The 17192-nt window shown below is 35.2% G+C and overlaps 2 protein-coding genes across 5 annotated transcripts; both read right to left on the bottom strand.

Moving 5' to 3' along the window:
* Window positions 1-27: 27 nt before the first annotated feature.
* LOC110784099 (DUF21 domain-containing protein At2g14520) lies at window positions 28-8369 on the bottom strand. Of its 4 annotated transcripts, XM_056838353.1 has the most exons (14): window positions 8109-8369; window positions 5621-5803; window positions 4299-4357; window positions 4110-4186; window positions 3950-4033; window positions 3679-3792; window positions 3281-3367; window positions 2996-3135; window positions 2670-2757; window positions 2401-2474; window positions 1988-2166; window positions 1648-1895; window positions 1456-1502; window positions 28-839 (listed from the first exon to the last, which is right to left on the bottom strand). In XM_056838353.1, exons 2-14 carry the CDS (start codon window positions 5671-5673, stop codon window positions 545-547), a joined length of 1545 nt encoding a protein of 514 aa, XP_056694331.1. In that variant the 5' UTR covers window positions 5674-5803; window positions 8109-8369; the 3' UTR covers window positions 28-544. The 4 variants fall into 4 exon arrangements, with proteins under 4 accessions (XP_056694331.1, XP_021844198.1, XP_056694332.1 ...); XM_021988506.2 differs by lacking the exon at window positions 8109-8369 and having other exon boundaries at window positions 4299-4385; window positions 5621-5760; XM_056838354.1 differs by lacking the exon at window positions 8109-8369 and having other exon boundaries at window positions 4110-4385; window positions 5621-5683.
* A 5120-nt stretch (window positions 8370-13489) lies between these two features.
* On the bottom strand, window positions 13490-15254 carry LOC110784067 (protein SRC2 homolog). Its single transcript, XM_021988470.2, has 2 exons — window positions 14626-15254; window positions 13490-14078 (listed from the first exon to the last, which is right to left on the bottom strand). Exons 1-2 carry the CDS (start codon window positions 15155-15157, stop codon window positions 13744-13746), a joined length of 867 nt encoding a protein of 288 aa, XP_021844162.1. The 5' UTR covers window positions 15158-15254; the 3' UTR covers window positions 13490-13743.
* Window positions 15255-17192: the final 1938 nt, after the last annotated feature.

Consider the following 17192-nt stretch of genomic DNA (forward strand, 5'->3'; position numbering starts at 1 on the left):
TTAATCAAACAGAAATAGGCTAAACAATAACAGGAAAAACGGAAATTACCCTCAAAATATAATTTTAGTATCAAATAACACGAAACTTCAAAGATTATTACACGGTATGTAGTATCAAATCCGACCCCTACTTCATCCTCAAAAGGGGAATTTTGTGCATAAACATGTTCACATAGAGGAAGTAGACACGATACAGTATATATATTACGGAGTAGTAAACTGAAAACAATAACGGAGTAAATAAAAAATTTACTCCGTTGTGTTGGTGTCTCGAATATATTGAGACTGTCAAACATGAGTCGGTATCTGATACATGTTATATGGTAATCTTAGCCGCAACATACTGAAGTTATTTTGTTCATCACTTCATCCACTAACAGGCAGACTGTATTCATATAACAAGTTCAGAAAGTCAACTCAAGAATGTTGCATAAGTTGACAATATGTCAGAAGTCCTCTGTTTTCTGTACTTTTTTGCAGAAACTATATAGATACATAAATTTGATACATGAACAAGCAAGAATGCTTTCTGAAGAAAACAAAATCAATGTCTCAGCTTCTCATATGAAATGCCTGATGCTTGCTTCAGTGGAGAAGTATGTGTAGGACTACCTGAGAATATAGAGGGAGAAGCTAATCTGGATTTCATAGGAGAGCTTAAAAGAGATGGTCGTATTAAGGGTGATGGAACAAATGATTGTGTAGGAGATTGCAAGATTGGAGTATTGTGATAAGAAAGAGGTGATGATGCTCCTGGACTCCAACTTCGGTGTGAAACTAATGTGGTTCCAGTAGATTTTGGAGATGATCTTATGGCAGATAACATATTGATTTGTATCCTGAAATAGTAGTAGCAACAAGTTAAGTATGTTTAGATAAGGTGACCAAAAGTAACTCTCTCCATTCGCATTAGTTTGCATCACTTGAGTTCTTTTCCTGAACTTATCTGAACTTATTTTTTCTGAAGTAAGTGGAAATAAGGTGACCAAAAGTAACTCTCTCCATCCACATTAGTTTGCATCACTTGACCTTGTTTTTTTCAACCTTGAAAATCACCTTTTATCACTTGACTTGATGTAGGTAGTAAAATTACAACAAGTTAAGTTCGTATACAAATAGAAATAAATTAAGTTCACCTTATTTCCACTTATTTCAGAAAAAACTAAGTTCAAATAAGCCAAGTTCAGGAATAATAAGGCTACCCAAGTACAATATTATAACTAAAATAAGTTCTAAAAAGTTCAGATAAGATACGTTCAGAAAAAATAAGTGAAAATCAGGTGAATAGAACGCACCATATGTCATTAATTGAACATTCTTGTACTACCAATGTTCTTATTTTAAGAAATTAATGGTCAGAACCTTACGGTGCATAAATGTTAGCCTCGATAGTTATGAAAAAAGGGCACGCAATGTGGAAGAACGTTAACAAGATAAAAATGAGTAGCCTCTTACTTGTTGTGTACGTCAACATAATCGTCAGTCTCGTCATATATTTCCTCCTGCAATACAGTAGGTGAGACTAATTCAGCTCCATGCCACAAAAATGTTCAACAATACTGCTATTCTAAACTCTTAGTTAGACTGGTACAAACATATTGAAATGTATTGTTTTCTTTAGTTAAAGCCACAAACGTTAGAATATACCTGCAGCAATTCCTCCATAACGTCCTCCATTGTGATTATACCAATAATTTCTTCATTGGGATCTAGACAAGAATCTAGATCAGGTATCTGCAGAACAGTATCCTCTTCGTGATGCAAAATTACATTTTTTCCTAGCTCCATGGCATCAATCATTTGAAGATTATGAGTTCCAGTTTTGGTTGAATGCACAATGGATGTGTTCTTTGATGTTTTCTTTTGTTCTTTTCTACGGTGCTGATGATTCGCCCCTGTGGATTATGCGTATAGCGTAAATGTCCAACATCTCAGCAAAATCTAGTACTGAAAGTTCAAATATCGATGTCACCTATCCTAACTATACCTTTTCTTTCTGATTGTTCGGGTTTTGCTATTCCATTCGCCTTTACCACAGATATTGCAGAATTGGAAGTAGCATCTGACATATCTTTCACGTCTTGTTTTCTAACAACTACACCCATATGGCTATGACCCTTTTGAAATAGGTTCAGTATATCATACAGTGGCAATTGATCATAGAATCTGTAACAATTAGAATGCTCATTAGACAGCTAGAGATTAGAGAACAGATGGCAGCATGGAAATTGAAGACGGCCCCACAACGTATGCATATGGCTATGAAGTAGTACCACCATTGTTGCTTCCAAAAAATGGACTTAGTAATTTACAATGGTAACAAGCAAATGAAATTAGTACAAAAGAAATGGGCATCAGATTTGGTGAATTCAGAGTTTGGGTGACGCAAGAAGATCAAACCTGGAGATCTTTCTAATAGTAAGATTTCTTATTGGAGTTTCATCTTCAGGGCGGCAAATAACCAAATTTTTTACCTGTAATTGAAAGAAAAATTATGCCATGAAAGTACGAAACTGTATGGATGAAGCTACATAGTAACTACTACATACTAATGTGAAAAACATAATGAAACATAGGGAGCAAAATACTTTCTCAGTTTGGATAAAAGAGCAGTAATCCCTAATATGATTCATATGAATATAGCAATGCATGCATCCCTATTTTCTTACCAATATAAGACCTATGATATTTGAAGGGCTTCCAGAGTATATAGGAACTCGACTATGCCCCTTGCTCATTATCAGCTCCATTGTGTCCCTGAAAACAACCAGTGAAAAAACTTGAAGAATGAATATTATACATGCACTGTTGTTGGATTAGTTCCAACGAATATTAAAAATAATATATATTTTTATTACTTTTTACTAATAGATAAATAAAGAAAAAGTAATGGTCAAGAGGTAGGTGTTGATAAGCATGAAAGTCAAAACAGTGCATGTATTGTAAAACGGAGGTAGTATGAATTATACAACATCAAGGCTTATGAGAAGCTTACATGTCAAGTTTAGCATCTATATCAAGGGAAAATACTTTAGACAGGTTTGTCATAACATCTTTAGCAGTCTTTGTTGTTAAATCCAAAGCTCCACCGATGATAGTAGTTTCATCATGGGTCAACTCGCCACCTTTACCTGCCTAATGTGATGAAAATATTTCCATTCATCAATATAATGCATGTTGTAAAATACAACAAACCAACCTTTTTCTAGAACACTATATCAATCAGACTTTTACAGCAACAAAATACAATTACATACGAAGTATAGGATATAGCACAAACCTCGTTGGCATGTAGGTCCACAAAAGTTTTCAGCTCTGAGCGTCTCAGCAAAGCAGAATGGCCTTTGCCTAGCAAGCAGTCTAACAGCTGTCATGTCATGAATTAAGGAAAGAAATATAGGATTAGTTGATAGAAGAGACAGACAGACAGACAGACAGCAATACCTGCAATACCCTTCATGCTTAACTTACTTTTCTACTATTATTAAGAAGAAAACCGATTTTAACATAAAAGAAATCAAACTTTTCTTCAAGAGGTGTATAATCACTTCAAAGTAGACAGTTAAACCCTCCACAATAGATACTTCCTTATCTCAAGTGTCTTAAACCCGACAAAGATCGTTTCGCCCAGTTTTCATTTCAGAAATGGGCAACAAGCTTATGAAGCAATAAGCTTACCTTGCTAATAGGATAAGAAATGGGCAGTAGTAGAACGACAAGTACACGGACCAAAACAGAAAGTTTTGCACCCACGCTTAATCCATACTGAGAGCAAATGGATTGGGGTATGATCTGCAATTCAATCATAAGTGTCACTATACTTTTTGAATAACCATGAATAGATTACAAAACTTGGGTCGGGCAACAATAAAGAGAAAAGAAGAAGGAGAAGGAAAAGGAAACAACTCCTTCTGAAGAAGTCACTACGATGCATAATATTCCTAATTACCTCACCAAACGCAAGTATAAGAGTGACTGATATCACTACGGAAGCCCATGCAGGGAGAAGCGCATCAAGGAAAATTGGCAAAGCCTGGAAAAAGAAATAACGATGAATGAAGAAAAGGCAAGAAAAAACAACCACAAGAAAATTTCAGTTGCAAACATACCTCCATGGCCATGGCATTATATATGAGTAGGGTACAGAGTAGCAAGTGCTGATTTTTAACAAGAGGCAAAATCTTTTCTGTAATGATCAGTAAGTACAAGGAAATGAGAAAGAGGTTTTTATTTTTAGCAAGTGTCAAGGACTTTTCAGAATATAATAGCATAAGATAAGCCATTTATTATACATAGACCTGCATTTCTCCTGTCATTGGGCTGGCCAGACTTTGCAAGAACCTCAAGATCAACTAGGCTGAGGGACATGAGACCTAGGGTAAGACCTGACATAAGACCAGCAAAGCACACAAGAGACACACATATGGTAAGATAAACCCAAAACATGGTTTCACAGCAAGGCACATCATTTGCAGCCATCTTCTCCCCAAAACAAATGCAGGAAACTTCAGTCCAGAAAATAAAACTAAAGAAGCCTATATATAGGAACTTCCTCGACAGAAAACAAAAAAAAAAATGTACAAGAAGCGGTAACCACGGAAGATTGATTTGGAAATCAAAAAGGTGGTTGAGGTATAAAAAGAAACAAAGTGGCACAACTTAAAGAAGGTAGCATTAGAAGAAAAAAAAACTAGGGTGAATTAAGCACGGAGTTCAACAATCTCAACTTAACCTCGAAAGAAAGGGTGACAAAACAGACAAACCAAAACAAACAAAAACCCAAATTATAAAACCTTAACTGCCAAAAGTTAATAAAATACTCCCTCCGTCCCTAAAAGATTGCCCCAAACAATAATTTTCACTTTATTAAGAAAGAAGGCAAAAGAACGCAGGTGGGTTGGTAGTTTGTCATTTTGCTAATTTAAATAATAGAATATGAGAGGAAACGTGTGAGGACCACATACTATAATGGTATGGGGCAAACTCAAAGGAACGGACCAAAAAGGAAATTGGGGAAATCTCTTAGGAACGGAGGGAGTAGTAACCGATGCACTATCACGCAATTTATACTAGTAAAACAATAACAATCACCCAATATAAGTCCCGCGATACGAAAACTCTTAGGAACTCCGAATGTACATGGCCTTACCCTGAGTTACCCCGACTAGTATAACTGAGCAGTTGTGTCCAATTAAAATTACCATAAAAAATCATGATCACAGTCATTTCCCCCATCCCTTAAAGTAAATACGGCCTAGGCATGGTAAAGGAAAATCAAATGTACAAAGCCTTACCCTCTGCAAATATAATAAGTATTGTACGAGTTAGACACGTAAAGATACGCATCAAACGCCTATAATAAAAAATTCTCCTAAATGTCTACAAGGCTACAATTACAAAAAAAATCAAGAAGCACGAGAAGTTTATTTAGACATTAGTCCCCATAATCCAAAACTATAATATTATCAATAACTTTTCAGCTCCATTGGTAATGGACAGGTATACCATAACAACTAAGGGGGCTTAATATATAATTCAGAAGCATGGGCAACAACTACAAGTAGAATTATTTACAAAAATCTGAAATGCTTGTAAAAATAAATAAAATAGTAAGCAGTACCTCAGTGGAAGTACATCAGCAATTGGACTCAGTTTGCAAATTGAGTGGTCCATCCATATCTATGAGAATTATCAGTCCGGGAAGCTAACACGTCTTTCTAATGGCACAAGCGTAAAAGATAGAAGTCCTTTCCAACTCATCATCAACTCCAGAGAGCCAGGGACAATTATGAGAATATTCATCCTGCCCGAGATAAATAGCTCAGTATTTACTATAGAACACAACTAGTTTAGACCTGGGAAAAAGGTCTTAGGGGAATTGATGATAAATTCTTCAAAGTTGTTGTATTTGACAAAGAAAATAGAATGGCAATATTTGTATAATTATCCATTCATTAGAATCAACAGTCTCAGCGTTAATTAAAATGTAACGGGAGTGGATTCAAGAACAGCAAAAAAGTGAACAAGATTCTTCAAAGTTGTTGTATTTGACAAAGAAAATAGAATGGCAATATTTGTATAATTATCCATTCATTAGAATCAACAGTCTCAGCGTTAATTAAAATGTAACGGGAGTGGATTCAAGAACAGCAAAAAAGTGAACAAGTCCTACGTTACTACGTTCGGAAATATGACAAGTAACCAACAAAATCTACACCCTAATAACTTCATTAACATAGTTGTGACTTGTATTTTATCACGAAGAAATATGAGAATGTAATGACATGTGCAAGTTACTTGAATCATTGATCGGTTGATCCCCAGGCAAAGTTACTGTTCAGGTATAAACTTTCCTTGTTTGTTCATTACTGCATGTAATCGCAAACTACCCAAAATAGTAATAAATGAATTTATCTTTGCACCTAATGACTGACAAGAAGACCCATACAAGAATAAATGTAGTAGGTTTAAAAATGCCTAGGAATATTTCCAGAATGTCATTAACAAGCTATTTATAATTGCCGAAAGCACCATAAAGATGCACACTTTTCTAATTTCTATTTATGCTATAATCCCTCATTTACCCAACAACATAAAATCAAATTGCTCACAAGGTTAGGTACAATTAGTGGCTAAACTATCTAGACTAGAAGTTTCGTGGATACTTCCCAAACTTTAAAAAAAAAAAAAAAAAATGGCATGTACATGCAGAATTACAGAAAGGGATTGATGATTTCTTAACAGCCATTGACATCATCTTTAACTAATTGAACCACCCACTGGACAGGAAAAGTTATTTACTGCAAGCAAAGTAAAAGCAAATCTTATAATAATTCTTCCCGCAACAGTATAGGCTGTTTTCTATAACCGTAAGCAAAGGATACGTGTCAATCTTCTAAGACTTGCGAAACATCTTTCAGACTTTTCACAACTCAAAAATGTCACTGATTCACACAAGAAATGAGTTTGTCTAGTTACCTACAAAGATATCATATAGACACAAGTACAAATATCCAAAACAGATACAATTGAAACTCGGTCATTTTCAGATAGTTTGCATACAAGAGGTCAAAATGTGTATCCAGTTGTCTATACCCACGCCGGAGTTCTAAGTACCCAAAACCATCAATCACACTGATGAACTATCAACAACATCATCAAATGTGGACATTAAGAAAACCCAGCAAGAACGTCAGAATGTGGACACTTAGAAACCCAGCAAGAAAAACATCATCATAATCGAGTACGACTAGAACTCCTATACACAATCTACACATGGATCAGAAATCAATTCCACACTTCAATACGATGTTCGTAAAAAAATAAAACAAAGGGGTGCTACGTGCTACGCTACTTGGACTCGGGTGCTCATGTTGGACGCGGGTATGTGTCCAAGTGATTGACTCGGCTATTTTGTGAAAATTTTCCATGATTTTGGCCCAAAATGAAATGTCGAAGTGGTCATACCCAAGTCAAAGTGTTGAGTATCCGGCAAGGATACTTGAGGTAAATGAAGAGTCCGAGTAAGTGACATAGAAAGGATGCAGCTCCAATTATAACTTAGTTAAGGTTCTACATCAATATAAACATAAACACTACTCCATAATAGAACAACACATCAAAATGAATATAAATCTTTTAATCAACTCATTTCGATATAGTCCATTACAGACTGTATAGCAAGAGTAATGAATTATTTGGCTCCATTTGCAATAGTCAAATACATTAATCCATTATCCATGAACAACATACTGATTAAGGAACTAATTAACTACAAATCTAATATTAAATCTTGATTAGCATATCAGGAGTGGGATTTGCCTCATCAAACACCCACAAAGATATTCTCATCTGGGTTGATAATCACATAGTCAACTAAACTAATGGAGCATGTTGAGAAAACACATAAATAAATAGGTTCTGAATCCAACTATGTAAAGCCATAGAATCTGATTAATTTATCTGATAATCCACACAAAAACCCAAAAGTAATACACCCAAAAAGTTCTCATTTCTAATAATTAATTCTCATGATCAATTCCTAGTACAAATAATTAATTAAAGAATTGAATAAACCAAACCAATTAAACAGAAACACTGGAGCTCACCTCTTTTTGTATAGCTGACCTTTGGTTCAATTAAGGGTTAGGGTTGGAATCATCAACTCTTTTCTACCAAACTACCATCAAAAGACGCCATTGCTTGCCCTCTCCATGACTCCTTGATCCTTATGTTGTCATTGAAAAAGTAACAGTTGCAAATCTGCAGTTAGGTGATTTTTGCAGAACAAATTACAAATGAATTAGGGGAATTCGATCAGGTGACCAACGTAATGAAACAGGCTTTTACATTTCGGTCATTTGCCACGGGTGTTGTTGGACTAGCTTAGGCCCGGTTTGATATCATTTTTTTGTTTTCAGTTTTTTACAAAATTAAAAATAAAAATATAAAAATTATAAAAAATGGTTTCCAGTTTTTTGTTGTCAGTTTTCAAAATTAATATGATTAATATAAGTATGACCATTTTTTAATCCACAGTTCAATCTAAATCAAATGACTTTTAAAACTAAAATCAAACACTGAAAACTGACGGTGATACTGAACGAGCCCTAGTTTTCAGTTTTTGTTTTTTGAAAGTTATTATGTGTATTACTTAGATAAAATCACGAACTATAAAACAATCATAACTATAATAAAGCAGGTTGATTTAGAAAACTGACTTTAGAAAACTGAAAACAATACATGGTTTTCTCTATATTTTTGTTTCTAGTTTTCTAAAAACTTAAAAATGCAAACAAAAAACGATACCAAATGGGGGGTTTGTAAATTTAAATTTTGAAAAAGCTCAACATATAAGCTTTTTGCATTAATGTTTGAAGAAGTTAGTTAAAATAACAACTTTACATGCCCACGTCCTTAATGATCAATTTTATACATTAAACAACTAACAACTACGGAGTAAGAACTAAAAAACTAATTTACTAAACACTTTATACAAACAACCAATCAGACAGTTAAATAAGCTAATACAACAATTAACAATTAGTCAAACCAACTAACAACTAACCGTTAATCGTAAAACGGGTGATTTTTTAAATCTTAAAGCTAAATTTGCAATATAACATGAAGGTTGCAGTCTTGCAGATGAACTCAAACTACGCATCAAACGGACAACTTAAACGTTTACCTGAATTTGCTGAACTTAAATTATTTTTGCCAAAGTTAAATATGGGTTGAGTTATGGTTAACCGTGTAATTGAATGGGTGGATTAAGTTCGAGTGTTTAACCCATTAAATTTAGGAAAAATTACTTTAAATAATCCAACCTTTCGACGATTTTCCATTAATAATCCAACCTTTGGATTATTATCTAATAATCTAACTTTAGCACCCCATTAACTTTCATTGAACCCAAAAGACCGGTAACCGGTTAAAAAGGTCGAACTTTTAAGTTTTTTGTTTTAGCATTTTTTTTCTTCAAAATCCTTCCTCTTAAGGAGTACTTATTTCTTCCTCCATAACCTTCCTTAATCTCTCCTGTATCCCAGCCCTATGATCTCCCCTTTCCTCCTCTTTCAGATCTTGCCAGCAAGCCTAACCACACTAGAAAAACCAACCATCGCCTACTTGAAGCACCAACCCCACCATCAAAACTCCCTCTCTCCACCACCTTCATCATCATCTTCGACCATCATTAACACCCAAACCCCATTCACAGAATCACGCCCTAACTCCAGAAATTGAGCCACCAAGATTCACCGCCTCTAGCAAGCCTAGCCGCGCAATACTTGCGCAACCAAGATCTACCGGAAAGTCATAATCGAACCAGACATTTTAAAATGTTTCGAGTGATATTGGGAAACCTTCGAGCAACTTTTGTTGGAATTTAGGTATAAATTCGAGTAATTGGTGTTTAATTTCAAACAAATTAAACTTAACTAAATTTGGCATATGAAAATCAAAGTTTTTATATTTGAACAAATCAAATTGGGGCTTGTGGTGTTCTTGGTGTTCCTGGTGTATTTGTTTTAGCATTTTTTTTCTTCAAAATCCTTCCTCTTAAGGAGTACTTATTTCTTCCTCCATAACCTTCCTTAATCTCTCCTGTATCCCAGCCCTATGATCTCCCCTTTCCTCCTCTTTCAGATCTTGCCAGCAAGCCTAACCACACTAGAAAAACCAACCATCGCCTACTTGAAGCACCAACCCCACCATCAAAACTCCCTCTCTCCACCACCTTCATCATCATCTTCGACCATCATTAACACCCAAACCCCATTCACAGAATCACGCCCTAACTCCAGAAATTGAGCCACCAAGATTCACCGCCTCTAGCAAGCCTAGCCGCGCAATACTTGCGCAACCAAGATCTACCGGAAAGTCATAATCGAACCAGACATTTTAAAATGTTTCGAGTGATATTGGGAAACCTTCGAGCAACTTTTGTTGGAATTTAGGTATAAATTCGAGTAATTGGTGTTTAATTTCAAACAAATTAAACTTAACTAAATTTGGCATATGAAAATCAAAGTTTTTATATTTGAACAAATCAAATTGGGGCTTGTGGTGTTCTTGGTGTTCCTGGTGTAGGTGGGGCTGAAGATGGTTGCGGTGGAGCCAGGAGGTGCAGTGATGGTTCGTGTAGTGGCAGAGGTGTGTTAGAGGGGAGGACAAAAGAAAGGGTCAGTGACAGTGTTGTTGTTAGACCATGTGCATCCTTGACTCTTAGTCAGTGTAAAATAATCTCTCTCTCATCTCTCCTTACACCTCATTTTCCACTAACTTGACGTACCTCCTACTTTGACCTCTTCTTTTTTTCTACAATATTGACCCAAGGTCACAAATCTCTCTCACCGACTTTTCACATAATCTCACCTCATATTATTTCTCCTACAAAGTTACTAATTTTAGTAACTATAATTTCTTTCTTGAATTAAGTTAAGAAAATATTAAAAAAAAATATTTTTTTTACTAATTAATATTACAAAAACATTAATAATTAACCTATTTATGTACTACGTATAAGTGCACAATTAATCAAATAAAAAAGTTTGGGCAAAATAATTAAACTCATTGTTGTTGGTTTATCTACAGCCAACCACAAAAATTATAGAAAAACAAGCAAATTATCTTGCAATTTGGTTGCCCAAGGGGTCATATATCTGACCCCTGTCAAGTATGAGACTAAATTGACATGGAGCAAAGTTAACATTGTACAATTGTTGGGAGGGTAAATAGCAATTGACAGCAAGCCACAGTCATGGTTGCTGATGCTCTTATAGATGTTGTTAATGGTGTTGACCATGTTGTTGCCTAGACGTTGGCGTTGTTATGTAAATGTTGAAGATGACCGAACAATGTTATTGGACAAGCTTGCCTAAGTTATATAGTTGGTATAGATGGCGTTGATGTTGTGGTGAAATTGTTTCTTAAACATTTTTTTAAAATAAAAAAGTCAACTAAATATTTGGAAAAGAAAAAATTTAATTTTTTGTAAAAATAAATAAATTATAACGAAAGGTAACGTGACACATTGACACGTGTACAGGCCAGTGACCTGATATAGCGGGTTTGTCACCGGTTGGGTGCAATAAAAGTTAATGGGGTGCAAAGGTTAGATTATTAGATAATAATCGAAAGGTTGGATTATTAACGGAAAATCGTCGAAAGGTTGGATTATTTAAAGTAATTATTCCTTAAATTTAAATGGATCGCTAGTATTGGATTGGCTTGTTGGGCCTTATGGGCTTTCACTCATCACTTCATCAAAGTCCATGGCAAACACAAGGGAGGGGGAGTCCTAGCCCTTTCGGCCCAACTTCTACCACTTGTTTGGTTGAAAAGAAAAATTATAGAAAGTGTAACTTTTTAGAAAGTGTCGAAGTAGAAGGTTGTAATTAGGGTTGTTAAATTAGGTTATCAGTCAGTTGCGGGCCGGATATAATCGGATAATGTAGTTGTGCAAGGTCATTTGTGCAGTTGTGCTCATGCGGATTGAATTTGTGAATTTTTTTTTTAGGTCACTTCGGTTTTTGTCAGAAATCGGTTGGATCGGGTTAGTTTTTGACTGCCCTGGTTGTAATATTGTTTGGTTTGCAAGAATGGGAGAAGTCACGTTTTATAGGAACTTTTACTTCCCACAAACTGTAGGAAGTTGCTTACCTAGCTCCCTCTAGGTAAGTGGAACTTTTCGTGGGAAGTTACTTCCCATATTCAATCAAACAACATTTCCTACCTGGTAAGAAATGTTCATACATGGGAAATCTTCTACCTAATAACTTTTACTTTTTATAGTCATCCAAACGTCACCTATATTATATTTTTCGTTGCTCCTAATTAAAGATTGCCTCGAATTTCTTTTTTGGATGTCCCTTTAAGTTTGTCACATACCTTAAATGGTAAACTTTCTCACTTGCTTTCTCTCTATCTCTCTCCTCACGAGCCCACTTTACCAAACCATATGTACATTTCACACTCAATTCCTAATAGTAAATTTTAATTATGGGGTAATCTTTTAGGAACGGTGGTAGTAAATTTAAAGCTAGTGTTTATGTACACAATGTGCAGGTGATGATTTATTTTTTGTCCGAAACACAAATATAGATGGAAGACTTTTTTTTAAGGAAAATTTACCTAGGTGATGAGAGAGTTTGTGAATTATTATTACTTAGCTTAATAAAAGTTGAAAGTTATTACCTATTAGTGATGTTCATCACTTAAGAGATCGTTTTGTTGTACTATAGAATAATATTGAATTAATATTCTGAAATAATAGTACGCATGTATAAAAAATTAGTATGTACTTAATTTATACTCCGTAGTCTATACATATAGACTTAATTTATAGTCTATACATACATACGAAGTTACTAGAATCATCTATTTTATTAACATGATCATTAATACGATCCACCCGCAATTATTAAATGGATGGATACCCGAACTAAACGGATGAGATGCGGGTGACGGATAAAGCAGGTGACGGATCGGGTCAGATATGAATGATGATCGCTCTATCCGTTAATCATCCATCCACCCGTTTAATATATTTTTCTTCCAAAATTTTAATAAAAGTGTTAAATATTTAAGAAAATAATTTAATTTTTTTTTACAATTTTTTTTTTCAAACCAAATGTTCTTATTTTTATAAATTTTATTAACAAAATAATTTTTATCGATAAAAATAAAAATATATTAGTGTTAATTTAATTTTTTTAATATAAAACATTCATCCTTTAGTCACCCGATCCACCCGCTTCATCCGCGGATGATGGATGGGTGGATATGGATGACGGGTTAAGCGGGTGGAGCGGATTGATAAACGGATGGATGCGGGTGAAGCTTTATCCTATCCATTGCCATTCCTAAATGGGGTTTGATTCTCACCCCTTATAAGAGAGATCCCCATATTTCTCCCCTTTTACAAGGGAACTTCATCTTACCTTTAAAAGAAGTACTCCGTAACAAACAAGCTCAGTCTAACGTCAAATTTGGTCCAACTTACTTGCCAATTATTATAATAATTTATTTTTTATAATTAGTTGATAGCATAATCATATCATGACTCGGTTTTGCTACAACTTTGTTACATAAAAAAAACACAAGAAAAAAGGGAAACATAATTCAAAAAAGAAAAGAGAAATTAAGCAGATCCTAAACACAAATTAAGGATCAACAGTACAAAGCAACAAACAATATTACCATTTAATCAATGAATAAACCCATCCCATTAATTAAAATCACTCATTCGTCATCATCATCGTCGTCATCGTCGTCATCATCCTCTCGATCTTCTTCAACCTTCTCAGCTGCCTCTTCTGCAACATGATCAGTAAACTGATCATACCCTTCAGCTAAAGCTAATCCACCCAGAATTCCTGCAGCTGCACCTATAGCTATTCCTGTACCAATTCCTCCATAACTGCTCTTCTTCTTCTCTTCAGGTTGCCCGTATCCTTGTTGCGACTCATAACCTGTCTGGTTCTGCCCGTAACCTGCTGGGGGCTGCCCGTATCCTTCCGGGTTCGGGTCGTAACCTCCCGGGTGCTGCCCATACCCTCCCGGGTTCTGCTCGTAACCTGCAGGGGGGTGACAGGTTAGAAACTATACTAATGAAACAGTGAAATACAAAACGGAAAATACAAAAACTAGATTAATTAAGTTTTTGTTTGGATCGACATATTTTGACTTATTTAGCCAAAATAAGTTTAGATAAGTTTAGACAAATTAAGTTAATTTCAGATAAGTTCAGATAATATTAGTTTAGACAAAATAAGTCGAGAAAAACGGAAACTAACGCATGATGAAATACAAAACAAAATAATGTTAATTAAATTGTTTTGAGATCATAATTAAAGGTGCGTATTTGAGTTAAGGGTGTGTTCTATTTATCTGATTTAACCTATTTTTTTTGAACTATCAAAACTTATTTTAGTTATAGATTGTATTTGACCAATCCTTATTTGAAGTCCAAATATTAGAGTCATCCTAAAAAAACACTTCACCATCTATTTTATTCAATGTGGTTGCAGTAAAAAAAAAAATTGAAATGAGAAAATCATTTTGAGACACACGAAAAAAATTATGAAAAAACATTATGATACGAAGGGACTATAAGGTCATTACCTATCGGGGGCTGGCCATAGCCTCCGTAATGTTGAGTGCCATAGTGGTCAACATCCCTAGACGTCACCTGATCATGATGATGTCCCGGTGGAGGGTAGGGTGGGTAAGGGCTCGGGCTATAGTGTCGCTCACGGACAATGACTTCGATCTCAAGCTTCCCCTGAGGCCTCCCAGAGGAACGCTTGAGCTTAAGTTTACGAATCCCACTAGCCCCGAAACCCACCTCGTCAACCACGTCACGTAGATCGAGCTTCGCAGACCCGATGAAGGGCTTGGTGTCCTCATCGGGACCCGCGTAGTGGACCACGTCGATGTGGAGGGTTGCATCCTCGACCGGACCATTGAGGGGAACCATGAGTTTTTGGTTCCATTTGGGTTTTGTATCCCCCTCGTCGTCGGTCCGGCTTGCAATTTTACGGTCAGGGTCGAACCACATTATGGCGTACGGCTTTGTGGGTCCATAACTCCAGTTGACATTTTTGATGTCTTTGGCGGATGATAGTGTTACTTCTACCTCGTACCTTGAGGCCATCAGATTTAGTAACACTTTGGATAAGAATTTAGAAACTTTAAATTATTTGTTGCGAGTTTGTTTTGCACTTTGAACTGTGAAAATGTGAAATGCGACTGTCTTAGTACCCTAAAGATTAAGGTTATTTATAATATGTTTAAGTACTAAGTTATAGAACTTTCTTCCCAAACTACCCTCTTAACCGTGTTATTTACGTGGGAATGTATGGCTTCATTCATGGTCTCGTGGGTGCACGATGGTTAAAGTGCAAACTCGATTCCTCCGTTCTAAAAAACAATCTTCTCATGCAATTTTCGTGTCGGGTTGTTCCATGAAATTCTTCTCTATCATAAATACGTAGTATATTAAGTATACTCTATTTGTTCAATTTCAGAGAAATGCGAAATGGGTCTGGGAAACCCAATAAGGAGGAAGAGATCGAGTTCGGTCAACTTATAAAACTCAATGAAGGTTCCACACTAAAATCAATTGGCACTAGTAGCAGTGACTCCATAAGCTTATAAGGTTGTATTTTCATTTTTCTCTAATGTGGAACCCCTTAACCAGTGTATTAGAAATGCCCAGTTATAAAAGGCTTAACAGACCTGGGCTCTGATACCATGTAAAATCTCAAAGAAATGTGAAATGGGTATGGGCAACCTAATAAGGAGGAGAGTTCGGTCCACTTATAAGTCCAATGGAGTTCCACACTAAAACCAATTGGCAAAAGTGGAAGTGACTACACAAACTTATAAGGTGATATTTTCTCTCATCTTTCTTCAATGTGGGACAACTCACATGTGGACAACATATAGGGTCTCAACACTATTGTACAAATCTCTTCTCACATTTCGTTTCGAGTAGTTCGATGAAATTCTTCTCACTTTTCGTATTGGGTTGTTTCATGAACTTTTCAATTCTCACTTTCGTCAATTTTATTTTGTGTTAAAAAAAATACTATCTCTATTATACGAAGAATAGGCCAACTCTCGAGGGCAATCTTCTCATAAGTACGTAGTAGTATAAGCCAATTAACTCTGTTATACAAAAAAATCTTTTCACTTTTTGTTTCAAGTCGTTCCATAAAATTGTTCTTACTTTTACTTTATTTCTTGTCAAAGAAATACTAAATCTCCATTTTACGAAGTTTAAGCCAACTATATGAGAAGCTTGGTCATGTCCCTTTCGAAATACCAAAAATATCCTTACTTTTTGAAATCTTGTAAAATAGTTGTCGTACATGTTTTTGTGGAAATATGAAACACGCATCTTGTGTATATAGATCTAGTATTTAATTTACTTTATCCCAACTTCGCCCTTTGTAATGTTAGTTTTCTTATTCCACCACTAGTGTTAATGCACGCGATACATGTGTGACATTTCGAATTAGGCAATGCTCACTCCTTATTGACACGTTTTTTAGGAAATGAATTAAGTATATTGTATTTTTAAAAATAATTTACATATTAGGTGAATAAGGGTAATGCATACATTTTACATCGAGACCAAAATTCTCAAGAGTTTCTTATACAAACCTTGTACTTTGTACTACTTTATTAGTCTACTAACTCTCTTTTTTTTCTTTTGAAGAAACTCTTTTTTTTAAAAAAATTATATATGTCTACTCTTTTTTTTACTTGTACAACGTACGTAACACTAGGGTTGAGCAAAACTATCCGAAAAATAAAAAATCTGAAACCCGAATCGGTATCCGATCCGCAAAAGTGGGTACCCGAATTGATATCAGTTCGGGTGCCCGATCCGAACTTTGGGTACTGGATATGTTTACGGATATCATTTTATAAATAACAGGTACCTGATAACGATCCAATAAGCCCTTTGAAGCTTTTCCCAATTTAAATATTTTTCCCCAAGAGCTCAAAATCCTAAATGCTAATTATCAATGTATAATTTGAGTAAATTCTAATTTCATTAGTAACGTAGTCAAAATCATGTGTTAATGTTGGTACTTAGTGTCGAGTGATATTACATTAATCTAGTTATAAAGTCTATTTTTTCTAATTGGATATCATAACGGGTACCCGAAATCCGATCC

The sequence above is a fragment of the Spinacia oleracea genome, chromosome 3 (genome assembly GCF_020520425.1).
Source record: "Spinacia oleracea cultivar Varoflay chromosome 3, BTI_SOV_V1, whole genome shotgun sequence".
Lineage (NCBI taxonomy): Eukaryota > Viridiplantae > Streptophyta > Magnoliopsida > Caryophyllales > Amaranthaceae > Spinacia > Spinacia oleracea.

Coding starts and splice junctions, on each gene's coding strand:
- LOC110784099 (XM_021988505.2), bottom strand. CDS start 4,479: ATGGCTGCAAATGATGTGCCTTGCTGTGAAACCATGTTTTGGGTTTAT. Junction 3,368..3,678: donor TTTCTTATCCTATTAGCAAG/GTAAGCTTATTG, acceptor ATGACATGACAG/CTGTTAGACTGCTTGCTAGG. Junction 1,896..1,987: donor CGAACAATCAGAAAGAAAAG/GTATAGTTAGGA, acceptor CATAATCCACAG/GGGCGAATCATCAGCACCGT.
- LOC110784067 (XM_021988470.2), bottom strand. CDS start 15,157: ATGGCCTCAAGGTACGAGGTAGAAGTAACACTATCATCCGCCAAAGAC. Junction 14,079..14,625: donor CTATGGCCAGCCCCCGATAG/GTAATGACCTTA, acceptor ACCCCCCTGCAG/GTTACGAGCAGAACCCGGGA.